General features: G+C 36.8%; 1 protein-coding gene across 4 annotated transcripts in view; it reads left to right on the plus strand.

The window, feature by feature from the left end:
* MIPOL1 (mirror-image polydactyly 1) overlaps positions 1-18,581 on the plus strand; it is a 212,168-nt gene that overhangs the window by 111,044 nt on the left and 82,543 nt on the right. For all 4 annotated transcript variants that reach the window (XM_058162288.1, XM_058162286.1, XM_058162287.1 and 1 more), the window contains one exon: positions 2,603-2,710. In XM_058162288.1, the coding sequence (XP_058018271.1) occupies positions 2,603-2,710 (108 nt within the window). The remainder of the gene's footprint in view (positions 1-2,602; positions 2,711-18,581) is intronic.

Here is an 18,581-nt window from a genome sequence, read left to right on the forward strand (position 1 = left end):
ATCACAGTTTCCCAGCTGAAACTATGGTTGAGTTTGCCCATGTGTTGTGAAATTAAGTTTCATCGGGTCTTCTAACTGCTACTTGGTGTTCATGGATGTATTCTGCTAAAGTTCTGCCTATCTACCCTAGACAGTGGCTGTTTTCACTACCTTTAGATCTGCAGAAGTCATCAGGGGATCAGAAAGTCATCAGGGCCTCCCAGATGACAATTTCAACCCCACCCTATACCCTGATTTTGCAGCTGATACTGCTACATTTGTAGTTGGTCTCATCTCCTTCCTGCCGGCCTGTCTTGGTTATACATGTCAAACCAGCTCCTTAATTTACAATCCAATCATTGGTGATTATGTAGCAATCTAATTGTGCAGTTAGAATTAGAAACAAACAGGCAACCAATGCAGTTCCCACAGTATTGGTGTTCTACAGCAATTCTGGGCTGCTGAATTTTGTACTACTGTAGTTATAATTTCTTGGTGATCTTTCAGGTAGTCTCATGTAGAGTATATCTCCTACTTCAGAAACTGTAACAACTGATGCATCAACCAAAAAAATGCACTTGGGCTACAGTTATCACCTGCTGTTTTAGCAGGAGTTGAGAGTCCTCAGACTACTCACCAGCTCTTTCTGAAAGATCTCATCATTCTTTTCATTCCGTAGGATACCCAAAAATTAGATTTCAGTTAGATGGCTGAATGTATCCAATATCTTAGACTTCATCTTGACTGTTTAATTTCTTGGTGCAAACTCTATATAGTTGCCATCTTAAATGGCATGTGACAGTTTGTATAAGGCAGGGGTGTCCAAACTTTTTTGAGTGAGGGCCAAATACAGAAAAATAAGCAAAGGCCACGGGGGGGGGGGGGGGAATGGGCGTGGCTTATTTTGGGGTGTGGCTTGGTGGTCATGTGACTGGTGGGCGTGGCTAACTGCTCATGTGACTGAGTGGATGTGGCTATGGGCATAGAAACTACTCAGAGGGCTAAAAAAAGTAATTTTTGACCAGTCCTCACACTTATGACCATCCTCACATTTATGCCCATTGCAGCATTTTTAACAACCATATCACTCATTTCACAACTGCTTCTCTTCACCACGGTTACAAGATAGGGTGCAAAATGTAAAGATAGTTGTACGTGTGAGGACCAGTCAAAAGTGTGAGAACCTGTCAGAAATCACTTTTTCAGCCGTCTGGGTAGTCCCTATGCACAGTTTAGGCTTAAGTATACTATATGTGTGAGTTATATATATGTGCATGTGTATCTCTATGTTTGTGTACGTGTGTGTTTGTGTTATGTTGATTTTAATGTAATATTTGGATTGAAGGCGAACTCGGCCTCGGGATGCTCGGGGACAGAAACGCCGCAAAAGAGCGACGGCTCAGCTGCCCCCAAGGGAAGGAGGACCCGGAGAAGAGCCCGACGCCGCCGCAGCCACGCACCTGATCGGCCTCCCAGGAGCTACGGCCGGGTGCCCGCCAACGAGCTCAGCTCCCACAGCCAGCCCGGCCTCGCATTAGCCGGGCCCTTTCCAGCAGCTGGTGGGCAGCGGGCGCAGGGCGCGGCCGGGCCTCAAAAGCAGTAGGGCCGCCTAGGCCTTGAGTCCGCGGCTGGCGTCCTCCGGCCCTTGAAGCAGCAGCGGGGGCGGCGGCCTCCCGTGGCCCTTCGTCTCTAGGCGGAGAGCAGGTGGCAGTCAGTGGCTCCCAGGCGGCAATCCCCTCAGCCTCTTCCCCCCCACTCCCCACCTCCCGCCTGACTCACCAGCCCTGGGCCGCCTCCCGCCTGGCCCGGCCTCCGAGCGGAACTTGGCCGGAACCACCAGCGGCTCTCCGTCCGCCTCCCGCTGCCTCTTCCTCCCCGGCAGCCGAGGGGCACCGCCTCGCTTCAGTCCGCACTGGGACGGGCGGCGGCGGAGCAGCGCCTGTGCCTATCCCGGCCGCCGCTTCCCCCCGCCGCCGCCCCAGCGGATCCCGCCACCGAAATTCATCCTCAGAGTCGCCCATTTTGGCGGCGCAGCTACGCAGGCGCCACCTTTCCGTTGCTGCGCGAGCTCCCCCTGCTGCTCGGCGGCTGAACTGCCCCAACCCTCTTTGCAACAGCGCAGAATGGTGAAGGCGGCGGGCCATATTCAATTATATTTTCAGAATTTGCTGCGGGCCAATAAAAACTGACCCGCGGGCCGCAGTTGGCCCGCGGGCCGTAGTTTGGACACCCCTGGTATAAGGCATAGAATCTGTTTTGTTTCATTTTATTTCAATATGCTACACATAATACTATGTCTTCTCAATTTTTACATTTTACAATAGATATATTTTCAAAGCGTATACTGATATTGTAAAGTATGTCTCCCTTCTATCATAAATAACAAATTATCTCATTAATTTACATGTTATTCTTCTAACATTTTGCACTGCAGTAAACATTACACTTCCATTTTATCCTTCCTTGATTGCAAAACTGTCCAGCAAGAGAATGACCAATAATCATTTGAAATTTGATTCAGTGCAATATTCCTTAGAATGAATGAATGTATATCTATATGTGTATGTACACACACACATACACGCCGTTTCCTTTACTTAATGGGATTCTTTCCTCGTTGCAGTGCAAACGGCTGGAGCAGGAGCTTCATCATATGAAAGAGCAGAACCAGACTTCTGCAAACAACCCTAGACATCTGACTGCTAAAAACAATCAAGAACGTGCTCTGAAGGTAAATCTCCATTCCTTCTAGCAGGCAAATTAAGGTTGTAAGCCCTGGGTGCCAGCTTTCTCTGCTGCATAGATCAGTTGTGTACATTTCAGCAGAAGTGAGCTGTGCTGTTTGCCAACAACCTCTTCTTTAAACACAGATACAGCACCCTTCTGTTATGGTATTATTTTGTGCTCTCTCCCTCTCTCTCCCTCTCTCTCCCTCCCTCCCTCTCTCTCTCTCTCCCTCTCAATGAGAGCAAGTGTGAATGCAAGAAGATAAAGCAATATTTTTTTTCAAATTTTGACCAGCTATCTTGTCCTAATGAACATTAAATTGGAACAAATGATTTACAGCAAGCAGAATTGCATATCTATCATATTTGGAGAGAAACTCCTCTTGTTTGACTGTTTTTAAAAAGTATCTATCTGCTTTCCATGCCCCAAATATTATATGATGTATTAATAAAATTATTTAACTATTGTATTAGTAACCACATCGTTGATACTGATGTTTGCAAATAGGTAGTTGATGATTTCGTCTTCTCAGTCCCAGGTTAAAAACAAATCTTATTGTAAAAGATAAAAGGAAGGCACTGCGGAAAAAGGAGATGGTTTAAGAGATGTATCTTACTTCCTCATTAATGCTCTCAAGGAAGTTGGTAAAAACCTTCATTTTTAGGATGGAATTTTCTAAATAGAGCTTTCACTTTAGAATCTTAAAATATTCTTATAAACAGTTTTTATTTTACATTTTAAAGGAAGTTGGTGCTTGTTTGTTTTGCTTGTTTCTAGTTAACCTTGGGAATTCTTAGGAGAAAAAGCAGGATATAAAGATTTTCAGAGGCTTTTCAGTCCCAATATTTTACATTTTGTTTTTAAAAGACAGAAAGAGGGAATTCTGAATTCATCTTAACAAGTGTAAAGAAAAAAAAAGAAATTGTCAATAGGTCTATAATTTTTTCTTCAATTCCTATCTATTTCTACCATTTAATTTTGTTTTCAGTAGACTATCATACTTGCTTTAGGTTTTAGAGGTAAATATAGTGTTACCTCTGTTTTATTTTTGAAATATGAAATAGGTGTCTTTATTAATAAATGGATTGTACCAACTCATAAAGCCGAGCTTATTCTTCTGACTTAGTCTTAAGAGTTGAGCCCAGGCAACTTTCATGAGGCAACAGAGATAAATCTGCTGTCTGCTTGGTTGTCATGGGAATGTTCAAAAACCTCTTAGATGAGAGGGAAATTTAGGCAGCTGTCAAATAAAATGTAGTTCATCACCAACTGTTTAATTCTTTCATTGTCAAAATTATGGCTCACTTTTTAACATTATAAAACTGTATTTGTTACATTGACTTAGCCTTTTTCCATGTTGCTACATTTAGATATTTTAAACCTATGGTGGCATGGGTATCATTACAACTCATCCAATTCTTTTTTTTCATTTAAAACTTTAATTTAATTCTATATATTAATATGTTTGAATTTATAGACATTTAACAATGTGGGCAAATGTTTTTTCTACAATTTAAAAGAGACAATATTTGAACCTACAATTTGAAAAATATTTTGTTTTATTAGTGCTAAAACATTTTGCAATAAATGTGGCAACTTGCAGTCTGGCTAAACTAAAATACCTATAGTATTTCTTCCATGTACAAGATTTATAGTTTTTTGGAAGATATCATGTTCATTTTTCCAACAATGGTAGGTATATGTAAGTCTAATAGCTATGTTTATAATTATTACAATACAGACTGGTTAGGAATTTAAAATTCTCAGCGCAATTTTTAATACAATATAAATAAGTTGAAGATTATTTACAATAGGAACAAACAGATTTTGCTTACATTGATTGCTCAAACTATTGTTGCTTCTGAAAACCATGTGTTTCTGGCATACATTTTACACAAGTAACACAAATAGACTATAAAGCCAAGTGGCCTCTTTTACTTTTTTTCACTTTCAAGAGGAGAAAACCTTTGCAGCCATGCACAGTAGGATTATGACTCAGCTGATACTTGTGTTTTTATGAATAGTACTATTTACTCATTTGAATTATTAATACTAGCTGTATGTCTAAATGTCTGTTTCACTTAAAATTGAAAGTACAATAGATATGGTTCACCTTCTTAGTGAATGGACCTTGTGGTTAAGGAAAGGATTTTATCAAGAAAAATGTATTTCTGAAACCAGAATAGATTATATGAAAGAGTGACGTTAATCTTAGCAAATCATTAGGCCTGAAGAGAGGAAATACAGTAGAGAGCATTAACTTCTTTATTCATAAAGACAAGAAAATTACAAAGGTTTTGGTATTGTTCCTACTTAGCTTTGGTTATATGTTTCAGAAAAACCCACATGTATCTAATTTAAATTTATAGACAATAAGAGCAACAGAACTCAACAGAAATATATATTGGTGTCCCATTTTTTTATCATTTATTCCAAAGTAATTTTAAAAGACTTATCTTTTTGGAGGAGCTGATGATGACCAAAATATAGTATGTCAGTTAAATGAAGTAATACAAGCTGAGGCTGTAACTAACAAAGGTTTCTTTTGAATAAGCTTGGAAAATCTAGTTGCTTTATAAGATCACAATGTTACCTATCATACCCTTATTTGGTCAGATTTCTTTCTGATTCTTATTTAACTATCTAATTACATAGCTACCCATCTCACAAAGCAACTACATGTTGTAATTACAACTCATGACTCCTAGCTAGCTTAGTAATTGACAATATTAGCTGGGCATTATTTGATCTGCAATCCCATATATCTGGAGAGCAGCAGATATGTCAGCACTAATAGGGAATTCTGGGGTTTGTAGTCCCTATACAACTAAGGATTTATTGAAATTACAGGGACTGGGGTAAAAGAATAGCAGAGAAGATTCAAAAAGATTGCTAAATATGCAAGGGGAAAAAGGAGGGGAAATCTCCTGGTTTCAGGCAAACAATGCTGTAGTATAAATGGTTTAGGATAAACCTAGAGAATTTTTTTTTGTTTTAGTGGAAAATACAGTGGAAACGCTGTCCTTCATGTGCTACAGAACTAAAAAAAAAATCCTGTTGGATAATAGTTAGGAAATATTGAGAAATGACTGCAATAAAATAGCAATTAATTTAAATTTCTTTGTTTACCTTGAGCGCATAATGATACATTGTTATTTGTCCTGTACAAAAAATGCTGTTAAGTGATTTCCAAAATGCTTTACCCCAAAGGTAAGTCATAGGAAGCTCTAAATAACAAAGGTCTTTTTCTGACCGATCTCTGACCTTCTTATCTGAAATACCATTCCAAGTTAATAGAATCTACTTTCAGTCTCTAGTAGACACCGAGGAGACATAGGTGGGGCAAGTTTTATATAAATATTTCTAAGGTATGGGTTTTTAAAATAAATGGCACCTGAGCCCCTCTACCTGATAAAGTTCAGCTCTTGTGTGTTGTGTGCCTTTGAAATTTGTAAATGTCATGAATGGGGGAATTTTTTTCTAGGCAGGGTGGGTCAGTAACAGGGGAGCCCTTAATGTATTTCCAAAGCTTCAAAACTGTCCTTGACACAGCAGATATCACATATTTGCATTTACCAAATCTCCTTTCATTGCATATCACAAAACCAAATTCGAATTCACACAACCCTAACTCATCCGCCAAATTCTGAAAGTGAAGTTAGCTAGGCAAATCCTATCCTGTAGCTCTCCATAAATAGGTTTCTTTATACACTGTCATAATTATATAATTTAAGATCTCTATCAGAATTTGCAACTGTTTTCCACTGGAAAGCTGAAAAACTATTAGAATACAAATGGAGCAAGAATGAGCTACCAAAAAATCTAAAGCTTTATGGATTTTAACGGAAATAATATTCATAATACTCATCAATGTTTATGTTTAGAAATAATTTGACTTTTAAAACCCTAAACAGCTGTTATCAAGTTGCTTGACCTCACCATGTAGTCTCTTCTCTGTTATGGCAGATTAATTTAAATGACTTTCTTGCTTTTGACTTATGGCCTGTTTATGAATAATGGGAAACTATTTTTTCTATATGTGATAAAGGTCAGGGCGGCTTACATTGTATAAGGCAGCAGTCTCATTCTATTTGTATATTTATATACAAAGTCAACTTATTGCCCCCCCAACAATCTGGCTCCTCATTTTACCTACCTTATAAAGGATGGAAGGCTGAGTCAACCTTGGGCCTGGTGGGACTAGAACCTGCAGTAATTGCAGGCAGCTGTGTTTAATAACAGGCTTCTTACAGCCTGAGCCACACCGTGGCTAGAATGAAAGTCCAGGGAATTTGCTTTCATTTATTCTTTATTTACCTAAGTGGTGACTCTGACAAATTCATATCTGAACACAGATGTATAGCAGAAAGGGGCAAAGGTAATCTTCATTCAATGGCCACTCTTTCAGCAACCATTCCAATTATAATGGTGGTGAATGAATGGTACTTCTAGTCATCCCAGCATCCTTCTGGTCACTTGGTCACAATCTGGGTGGTTGGCAACTGGCTGTCACAACAATTTCAGAGTCCTGCACAAACAAAGGGGAGGTCTGCAGGGAAAGATGCACTGGTAAACCACATACAGCTCCCCTGCCCAGCAGCAGGCACTCATGCAACCAAATTCTGCAGGGACTATGCAACCCGTGCCCTGGCGGCAGCCAGCCCCAGCTCCGTCATGTTCATTCTACACCTCGCACCACATCTTCCCTGCCTGTGACTCGCTTTATGACCTTCAGTCCTTGCTTAACAATGGGAAATGGAAGTGCTCAAATTGCCATCACTAAGTGATTACAATTGATACTTTACTGCAGCATCACTTAGCAACAGAAATTTTGCTCCCAATTACTACCACTAACCAAAGACCATTTGTAATAGTTTTAATTGAAGACGTTATATAGCATGCTGTGGCATAAATGGAGTAAACATTTGCACAAATGCGAGTTGGATTATACAAGTGTTGTCATCAGTTACATCTGGGGGACGTGGAGTTGGGAAAAGTTAAAGTAGCCATTTTTCAATTTTAAAAAGTATGTTATTTTCTGTCACGCATTTATTTTACCCAAAATATTTTCCTAAACTAATTTTTTGGCATATCGTCTTGGTCTAATAAGACAGAACCAGCTAAAGCAATAAGGCCCTGCTGGTTTGATTTCCAGTCTGGCACAATTTGTTAAAGCAGCTGATCACTTTAATCTGTTCATGCTGACCTCCATCAGAGGCCACATCTAGGAGTGTTTTATCCATATCTGATGAGTTTTGGCATTACATCCCAACTCATTCTATGTCCATAGGACAAAAAATACCAGATGGTAACAAACCAGACGGTTGGTTTTTATCGTCAGTAGCTTTCAACTGTGTTGAAACTATTGAAAATAAATACTGCAATTGCTATTTGTATCAACATTATTGCTCTGTTGGACTGCTAAGTGTTGGCAGCCGAGTGAGAGTCCATTCCAGAGTTATTTGCTTCAATATAATTCTTGGTATTTGAAGCTATTTCTAGGCATTTCAGAATTCTTTCTCCACTTTCACCTAGCCACTGCATAAACATGCCTAACAATGTTCTTTATGGTTATACCTTCATATTCTTCATAATCCATAAATGGGATAGGTTTCTGTTGTCTCCAGCTATATGAACATCAAAGTTGCATTTTTGTCCCTTATTCTTAATGGTTTAAGTGAGAGTCTTAAGATGTAAAATCTCTTAGGGCTTGTGCTCCATTATTGCAGGTGATTTCAATGATTTCAGAGACAATAGAGAAGGAACAGGAAGGACCCTGGGCATCTAGTATAAACTGTAGATCTCTTCAGATTCCAGATTCTTTCACAGGGATTAAGCACAATACCAAACATGACTACTCACAGGCAAGACAAGTAGAATGCCCATTGAATGCCCAGACCCATTATATGGGAGATATTAAAACAGAGCAAATACTTGGAGATCTCAGCAGAGATTATATTAGGATGTGTCATCCTTGCAGAACCTGATTGCTCAGTCCTTGAGTGTACTTGATTTTATTGTACTTATACAGAAATGAATTATTCAATAGGAAGCAATAAGCTCAGAGACGTTATTTCCTCTTAGAAGGATAAGAGGAAAGAGTTCAATTTCAGTGCTTTGAATATTCTCTTAACAGTTGCATCTTCAACTTTTACCCTTCATTAGACAAAAAAATGCAAATGAAAAAAGCATGTAGAATGTTCACCTGAAAGGTAAACTAATACAGTTCAGTTTAGGAGTGGAATTAATTGAACAAACACCACTTTCCTAAAAGCTGTCCATCAAGACACTTTCAGGTGATCCTAGTCAGTTTGCCATGCAAAACCAAAATGACAATTAAGAAAAATTGAAGAATCTCTGCAAATCAATTGTAAATTGAATATAACATTTTTTAAAAGTTTTTATCTTTAAAATGAAATATAGGCACATCTGTGTATAGTCAGTACCAGTTCATACAGACACAAATATGAATATGTGTGTGCGCACAGATGTGTGTGTGCGCAGACATGTGTGTCTGCACGCAGACATGTGTGTCTGCACATTTGTGTATAACCGGAACCAATTCACAAAGCAAAATTGGGAGGGGGAAAAAAAAAGAACTAGTTTTTGCAGAACACAAATATATCTATACAAATGGTTAGACATATTCTTTGCAGAGATGGGTTTCAGTGGGTTCTGACTAGTTCTGGAGAACCTGGAGAACCGGTAACAGAAATTTTGAGTAGTTTGGAGAACCGGTAGTAAAAATTCTGACTGGCCCCATCCCCATCTATTCTCTGCCTCCCGAGTCCCAGGTGATCGGGAGGAAATGGGGATTTTGCAGTAACCTTCCCCTGGATTAAGGAGGGAATGGAGATTTTACAGTATCCTTCCTCTGGAGCAGTGTGGAAGTGGAGATTTTACAGTACCCATGCCATCCCCACCAAGCCATGCCCACCAAGCCATGCCACGCCCACCAAGTCACACCCACAGAACCAGTAGTAAAAAAATTTGAAACCTACCACTGATTCTTTGGTAAAAAGTTTATATTGTACTTTCTTATCAAGAAAATTACAATTTCTAAAAACCCTTGTATACAACATATATTGTCTTCCTTTTATGACTGAGAAACAGATATTAGAAGCCCAGGCATACTTTGTTATGCAGGAGTCCAAATTTAAATCCACTCCAGTGAATTTAGGCCCTCCAAATGTTACTAAGCTACAATTCCTCCTATCTCCAGCCAGCAAAATCAGTAGTGAGATATATTTAAAGTAGTAGTTCAGTATCATCTTGAGGAACACAAGTTTACATCCCTGAACTAAAGTTCCTTAGAATTTAAATATGATTTGTATATGATTACCAGCTTAGTTCTAGGCTGCTCAAATATCAGAATATGAAAACCAATGACTGTAAGCATCGAGTGCCTGTTTTTTCTAGAAACTGGAGTGGAATACATTCTCACCAAATATAAAAGTGATCGTATTTTGGTTTGTTGCCTGGAATTCATTCCTTTGTTACAGTATTAAACAGATATTGAATTTTATAATTAATGCGGTGCATGGTCTCTCTTGAAATCCCCTTAATTACAGATTGACTCCAAGGATTAGGCAGCATGGATTTTAATTTTAACTGAAACAAAAAAGAAAAAAGAAAGCTCCTTAAAAATTATTCTGGCAGATCAATTGTCAAAACACAAAACAATTTAAACATCTTTTGACAATGTGAGCTTGTCAGATTCAAAACACTAAAACAAAGTTAAGTGAACCTTTAAACCTAAATTGTGTCATGTCGTTTTCCAAATGTTTTATTAACTATGACCTTGTAGAGGAATGTCTAGCTCTCTCAAAGTTTTGTTTTTTCAGTTTTTCTTTAGAAAAATAGATCACACTCTTGCTGAGTTTTGTTTATGTTCAAAGGAAAATGACATCAGCTTTCATGTTTTCAAAAACTTGCCCAGTGGAATTTACATGGTAGTAATAGCAGAAGCAGCTTAGATCACATTGTTCCAACTTCCTATATACATAGTTATAAAATACAAGATGGTATCTTGGCTCCAGTTTAGCAGATGTAATTCCAAGGTTTTTTTTTTTTCATAAAGTATTGCAGGGCTGTGAAATGTAGATTTGGTAGATCAACTCAGAAATACATCCAAATTGGCTTTGCTTACTTATTAGATATTAGCCTGACTTTCTAAAACCTAAACTTATTTTTAAAAATATTTTATTTTATATTTTTTGTGGTGTTAACATTAATATTCATATTACTAATAGTCTTGTATCTTTCCGCTTGACTCATATAAACTGACATCCAGAAAAACATGCTAAAAATTGATATTGAAAATAAATAAAAATAAACAAAAGAGATGGAAAGAAGACAGAGAGTTGTTAGCTAATAAATGAAGAAAGTCAAAGTTCTAAAATTAAAAATTCTAGAAAAAAATATAGTAAATACAGTTGGATTATTACAGCACAGAATCCCAAAACTTCAGAATTATTCAGATTAACCTTTTTTGTCGTTGTTACTCCAAGCCAATATTAAGCCATTTTAATAGAATGTGAGTTGGGTCAAGAAGTTTATTCTGAACTGAGTTTATTCTGTTGAAGCAGATACGTAAGAAACACAGTTTCTTTTCATGTATAGCTGCTTGTAGACAAGGCCGCCAGCCACAATTGTGGCTCTGAACAGGCTTTCCAAAAAGGCAGGAAACTCTCTTGAGCAGCACAAATTGTGTCAATGGAATTGTAAGAAAAAGGCAATCATCCCAAACTGGGATTAGACAAATTAAACAAAGCACTTCCGCTTAGTTGTGAGAAATATTTTCCCCACACTTGGTTTCTTTTTGATAGATCAGATTGTTTCAAGAATCATTATTCTTACTATCCAGAGAAGTACCATTAAAATATGAGCTGCAGTTTTACACATCTGGAAAGCTTCTGCTTTACTTATATTAAATATTATAAATTAGTTTCAGGCACTTTCAGCCATTAAAATAATACAATAATGAGAAAATCAAAACTTAATTCTAAACTTTTTTATGCAAATAAGCAAAAAATCCTGATCACAGACTTTCTTTAATATGAAACTAATTAATATCTATTGGAGTTGCAAAGGAATTAGGGAATCTCACTGATCTTACTTTTCTGATGTCAATGCAAATATTTTACTTCTCCTTTACATACTTGCTCAGATAGATCTATTAGGGTTCCACATAATTTTGTAACGAAAGGAACCCTGTTTTGGTATTTTGGGCATTCCCAATATTTTACCCACCACAATATCTTGTGATGTTTACAGAAGGAAAGACTCTGCCCATACAACTGTGTGTTCATAGGCTTCCATGGCCTGCATTAACATAACCATATCCAGGGAAGTTGACAACGTTTGAGGAATTTTGGCAAGAGACAGAATATAACTAGAGCTTTAAATAACCTTTTTAATGAATTGAGCTAAAGTTTTTCCTATCTAACTTTGCCGATTTAATTGCATTGTTGACCAATCTATTGTGTCTTTTAATATTTATATTCAAATCTTGTAATACAGTATGAGAGACTGGCTATGGTTTTGGTCCATCTCTTACCATTTTAGAGCAGAACTCCTCATGCTTAGCCAAAAGCCACATGAATAAGTTCAGATATATGTGTAATTTCCTCTTTGTATTGAAACTTTGTATGGATTCTACATCAATTAGTTTATTGACAGGTGGCTCTCAATTCCAGATAGCCCAGAGAGAGAAGCAGGAGAGTTATTTTCATCTTACTTCTGTGACATGTAAAGATAATTTTGAATTTTATTTTTGTATTCTAGAGTTTAAATGATGCTATTCAATTTTGGGTCTGCAAATTTGTTGTGAAAACCTTTTAAGCCAAATCATTAATGGGAATATTGAAAAGCATTGTTCCTAGGATCAAATCCTATGGCATAGCAAGAGCGCTTAGACTTATGTACTGCTTCACAGATTAACTGCTTCACAGGTCTGCTTTACCGACCTCTCTAAGCGGTTTACAGAGTCAGCATATTGCCCCTAACAATCTGGGTCCTCATTCTACCAACCTAGGAAGGTTGAGTCAACCTTGAGTAGATCGAGATCAAAGGAATTGAACTCCTGGCAGTCAGCAGAATTAGTCTGCGTTTTAACCACTGTGCTACCATGGCTTCATTCTATGGCATCCCACTAGCTATCTCCTTCCAGTTTGATGAGGAACCATTGATGAGCATTCTTTGAGTATGATTTTTTCAGATATCTCTGCAGTTACCTAGTAAATGACCACTCTATCCCACATTTAAGTAGTTTATCCTAATCAGAATGCCAAATCAGATATTATTGAGATACTTTGTTAAAAGATAAGAGGTACCATGTCCACAGAATTTTCACAAGCTATTATAAGAAAACTACTGAATAAAAAAATGATATATGTCTGGCAATATTGTTTAAAGTCAGTAGGTATTCCCTGGGTTTGTTTCTGTCAAGCTCAAGCTGGAATTCTGTTTCTTTGATACTTGTTCACATATTGCCTGGTAGAACTTAGACCTTTCTTTCACCAAAATAGAAGTTGGACAGCTCTGCCTTTTTTTTTTACTTATCTGTTATTCTTTTGCTATCTTCTCTAAGCATCAGTTATCCATAGTATCCGCTCAGCTGAGTTAATCTTGCAGAGTTGGCATCTTTAGGTTTCTCTGATTAAACAATGTCATTGATTGGGACTCTGGGCATGCCCCTTTTTATAGCAGTTTTTGCCCTCTGGAATGAGATTCTTCTAAGATTTTAATGGCCCCCAGGGTGAAAATTCTGTGGTTTAAAGTAGACATGAAGATCTAACTCTTCATCCAGGCCTTTGGTAAGAGAGAATGAGACCATTGGTAAGAGAGAATGAGATCACTGACTTCCTTCAATCTGATCTCTTGCCATCTTTCATCTTATATTGGTTTTATTGTAATTTCTTTGTTGTGAGCCACCTAGAGCTGTTGGAAATTGAGCAGCATGCAAGTTCAATAAATTATTATGATTGATTGCATAGTCAGCCAGATGTTTAAACTGGATTTGACATTTTTATCCACTTATCAAATCCTTTTCAAGGATCTTTGATAGGCAGATGTTGATGCTTGATGGTTTAATAGGTATCATCACAGGATGTAAGCTGTTCTGAAGAAAGCTGCCTTTTGCAATTGACTGATGATTTTTGTTAATGCCGATGATATTCAAGTATGTTATTATTATTGCTGTTGCTGTCTGCAGGATCTTTTTGCTTTCATCAAAATGATTGAGCAGCATTGCTCCCATGACATTGTAAGCTCTACCCTGTTTGTACTTGGGAGCAATGTCATAATACACATACAAAAGGAATGAGGACTGCATCAGTGGCATGCTGCTTTTGTCTTTCTGCTCCATTATCCCTCTCCCTGGATGCCACTGGATATTATATTTTTTCCTTTTATTATTAATATATTTTCATAAGCTACCTAGACTCATTTAGGTGAGATGGGTGGTGGAGAAATGTGATAGATAGATAAATAAAATATTTAAATAAGCCTTTTGTTCTGTTAACATTTTTTAATGTTAATAGATTTTTCATTCTGAGCTTCAGTTGTCCAAGCTGACCCAAGTTATAACTGACGAGGAGATCAGAGTTCATAAAAAGAAAAAGAAGTGACCCCATTGGGGACAAGGAATTAGGTAGCTAGTTTCCCGGATTGTGACCTCCCTGCTTACCACATTAGTGCTTTCCAAGAAATTTATCTGCCAAATAAAGTAATTAGTAAAAAAAAATCATGACTAATTTTAACTTGGCTACATCTGAAAAGAAAGTTAGAAAAGGAACTATTTGCAAGAGATTTCCTAGACAATACTTTAAGCTCAGAGTTATTTTGAAGTGTTGAAAGGTAAAACATTTGACATTTTCTTGTTAAGCTCTCCTTTTAAAAAGAGAGGGCGGGAAAGAGGCATAGCTACAGTCGAGGGGAGGGTGTTTGTGGTTGTCCATGACAGCGGCTCCAGTTTTAAAACACCTGTGTTTACTTTCCAGCTTTTCTCAATCTGCTGGAAGTGGCCAAAGAATGACACAGACAAACCTGCACCATGGCTGAAGTTGCCATCCAAAAGAAAGAGCAAGCGAGAGACAGATAGCAGGCCTTTAATGTAGCTAATCATTAATAATCCTTTTGACCCTAGTTCAAAATATTGTGAGCCTTTGCTGCATGTCATTATGCTTTATGCAACCCTCAAGGGTAAAGTACCTATAGAATCTTTCTTGAAAAGGAAAATTAGAGCTGAAATATTTTAATCATCTTTGAAAAATATACAGATCAGCATTTCCAATGTATCTCTTTTATGCATTTAAACAAGGTGTACATGTGTGTATAAAATCTTCCAGCTGAGTTTGCTTTCAAAATTGCAATAGTGTAGCCATTATTTAGGAGTTTCTCACAGATTTTATTTTTAGTTTAAAATCTCTAATAGATTGGAAATGGTTTCCTTTGGTCACACTTTGTTTACTATTATTTTTTAAACTTTTTATTTAAGCTGACATTATTTTTAATTTTTTAACAATGTGATATGAGAAGATGAATTAATAAACTATCTTTCTTGGCTTGATCATAGATACTATAATTTATTTGAAAAATGTATTTAGAATTCCTCACTTTTGCTTTGCAAATCTAATCAGTATCATTTTTTCCAAATTATGTTAAAGATTTTAGTTTAAGTTAAGTCATATACTGAAGTACAGCTTATTTTTGAGTATCACATAATGCACCTTTGTTCTTTCAGGTGTTAGCTTCTAATGTTTTTGAAATGCGTTAGAAACCTACATATTGGGATCTTATAAGAAGTTTCAACATATTGATGTCAAGGCAATCCATGAATGTCAATCTTGGCACATATTTAAAGATATAGATATTAAACTGACTAAATACTAGAAAATGGCAATCTTTTTAATTTCATCAGAAAAAGGATGGATGAGCATGCGTGGATGTATGTTTGAGCTCTGCTGCTGAATATACACTTTGTTATTGTCCTGTATGTTGCCACTTTTAGAGATTACCTAGGAGTTACTATTAAGTAATTATTAAAACTTCATCATATGCCATTGTACTTGTTTAATTCATCTAAGCAAGACAGTATTTTTATCCAAGGAAGAAAAAGATCAAGTTAGAAGGTTTCATTAAAGGTAGTTTAACAAAATGTTTATCTACAGGGATACATGGATATAAAAGAATATGTATTCTCAAAACCAAAATTACGGCAATATCAGGAAGTACTGGTCAGGTTTTTTGGTTCATTGGGGCCAAAGCTAACATTTCAATAGGATAAACAATTAGAAAGAGTGATAGAAAGTAATTATCAAGATTTTAAATTATCTAGAAATCCTATCTAGAAATCTTCAGAGATCTACAAATTTGGGCCTGTTGCAAAAGACATATCTTTAGAATTAGAGTGTGAGTCTGTGAGCTAGTTTTGACTGCCACAACTAAATTCCTCATCTTTTCCACATTTTCTCCATATTTTGCCACATTGTTGAGTACTTCCTAATTTTATTTATTTTTATTTGTCACAACAGTATATGTAAGCATAAGCATGAAAATAACTATATAATATATAAGCATATATATGAGCATAAGTATGTAATAACTATATTAATTGGATATAATGAAAGGAATCAATAGGACAGGAACGATAGGCACGTTTGTGCTCTTATGCACGTTCCTTACAGACCTCTTAGGAATGGGGTGAGTCAATAATCACTTATTAATTATTTATAATTATAATTATTAATAATTAATAATATTAATAAATAAATAATTAATTATTAACTAATCACTTACAAAGAAGTGAAAACGATTCAGCAATACCTTCAGTCCAATTCTGCGCTAAAAAATACTAACTCAATTCAGACATATTGAACTGCAACGCAGGCCCCAAAGAAGTTGTCTTCCATGGGCCAAATAGCTAACACTATTTACAACTGGTGCAGCTGCATTCTGTATCAGCTAAAGTTTCTGAATACTTTTCAAGGGTAGCTCCATGTAGAGCATGTTGCAGTAGTTCAGATGGGAAGTCACGAAGGCATGAATGACATTGAACAGAGTTTCTTGATCCAGGAATGGGTGCAACAGGTCCCAATCCAAAGGTGTACTATTAGCCATGTCTACTATGCACTATTCCAATAGGAGAGGACCCTTCTCGATTGCACGCGAGATTCATCTAAAGCAGCATCATCCCATGGAAAGATCTTGGTATTGGAAGGCCCAAGCACACATAGCCATATTTTTCTTGATTGAGCCAGTCCATTGTGCCCCATCCAAGCCCCTACAACCTCCAGACACCGAGGTAGGATTTTTTTAATCTGATCCTAATTAGTAAGTCACATTATTTGCATGATGTCACAAGTACATGTTGTCATTTGCCCTCTTCATCTGCCACATTTGCTTTCCTTATTTTCCAGCCGTGCATATCATACTGAAGATGGTTTTTGTTACACCCTGCCAACCAGTAAAGACAATCTGACTGTTCATTTTTGCATTAATGTGAGAAACCAGAAACTTGATAAAAAAAATACCCTCCATATATATTAATCAGCAAGGTCCCAGAGCACACACAGGTTAAGTTCCCACTTGGTAGATGTTCTTCATTTTCTACATGCTGTGAATTAAAAGCAGACTTCTGTACCTGATTCTTTACTGTCTGGCAGGAAACAGTTGTACTCCAATAATGTGGTAGGGTTATTACTCTAATAAGGAGATAAGGAGCAGCTGCTCACTTGAGCAAATTGAAGGGCTCGAGATACAGATATGTAAAATAGGCTATATCTTGAAACTGTTGATTGTTAAACAGTCATTGGACTTAGAAATCAACTGTAACAAATGTCGGAAAGTGTGGCAAACAAATATTTCTATCTTGATCATAAAATCTTAATCATTAAATAAAAATATCCGTTTTGTGAAACATCTGTTGTTTTGAAAATTTTCCTTGGAGATAAAGAAAAAGACCAGAAGTAAGTACATATCATTTAGAAAAAGGATTGGAAAATACCGTATGCTGTTTTTTTAAAAAAACAACCACCCAATACTTCTTAGTTTCACAGTGTTGCATTCATCATTAAGGAAGTGTTTTTGTGTGAGGATTTGAGAGGAATAACTACATAAAGCTCAAAAGTGACTTCAAATAAATTTTAGCTGATCCAGTTTTAATTTTATGTATTTTAGTCAGCTGATTAAAAAATAATCCTGAAATAAAAAAAAAAACTTCCCAAACCCTTTAAATCCCATTTTTAGTTACCAGTTGTAACCCATGAAATCAATGATACACGGTTTTTTTCCTTTTTTAATGTTTATAGGTATTGTAATCATACCCTTGACCTCTTTTTCCTATCCTTACTGAAGCTTATGATTCATCCTGACTTATGGTTTCAGTGCCTGCAGCAACAAGTTTTTAAACCTTCATATCTCAACTACATAGATTTAATTACAAATCAAAAAATGCACCTCAGAACAAAAAAAGGCTTGAATAACAGTGCTGAGAATAACATTGCAAAACTCAGTTGTGACCTTAGCACAATTGCTCTAAAATATATTCCCAAATAAATTCATGCAGAATTCAAAATCTCATAATATATTAGCAATTCGTAATGGCAGCTCAATCACACGTGTTTTTTTTAAAAGGACTCCATACACAGTTTTAATATTCAGACTATACTAAATTTATGCCGCAGTTCTTGCCCACCTAGCAGTGTGTAAGCATGCAGATGCGAGTAGATAAACAAGTACCACTTCAGTGGAAAGGTAATAGCGTTCAATGACATTACACTGGGCACTTGACCGCAGAAATGTCTTCACAGAATCCTGGCTCAGTGGCCTTAAAAAGGAGATGAGCACTGTCCCCTAGAGTCAGCAATGACTAG

This window comes from Ahaetulla prasina, chromosome 1, assembly GCF_028640845.1.
Source record: "Ahaetulla prasina isolate Xishuangbanna chromosome 1, ASM2864084v1, whole genome shotgun sequence".
In the NCBI taxonomy this organism is placed as follows: domain Eukaryota; kingdom Metazoa; phylum Chordata; class Lepidosauria; order Squamata; family Colubridae; genus Ahaetulla; species Ahaetulla prasina.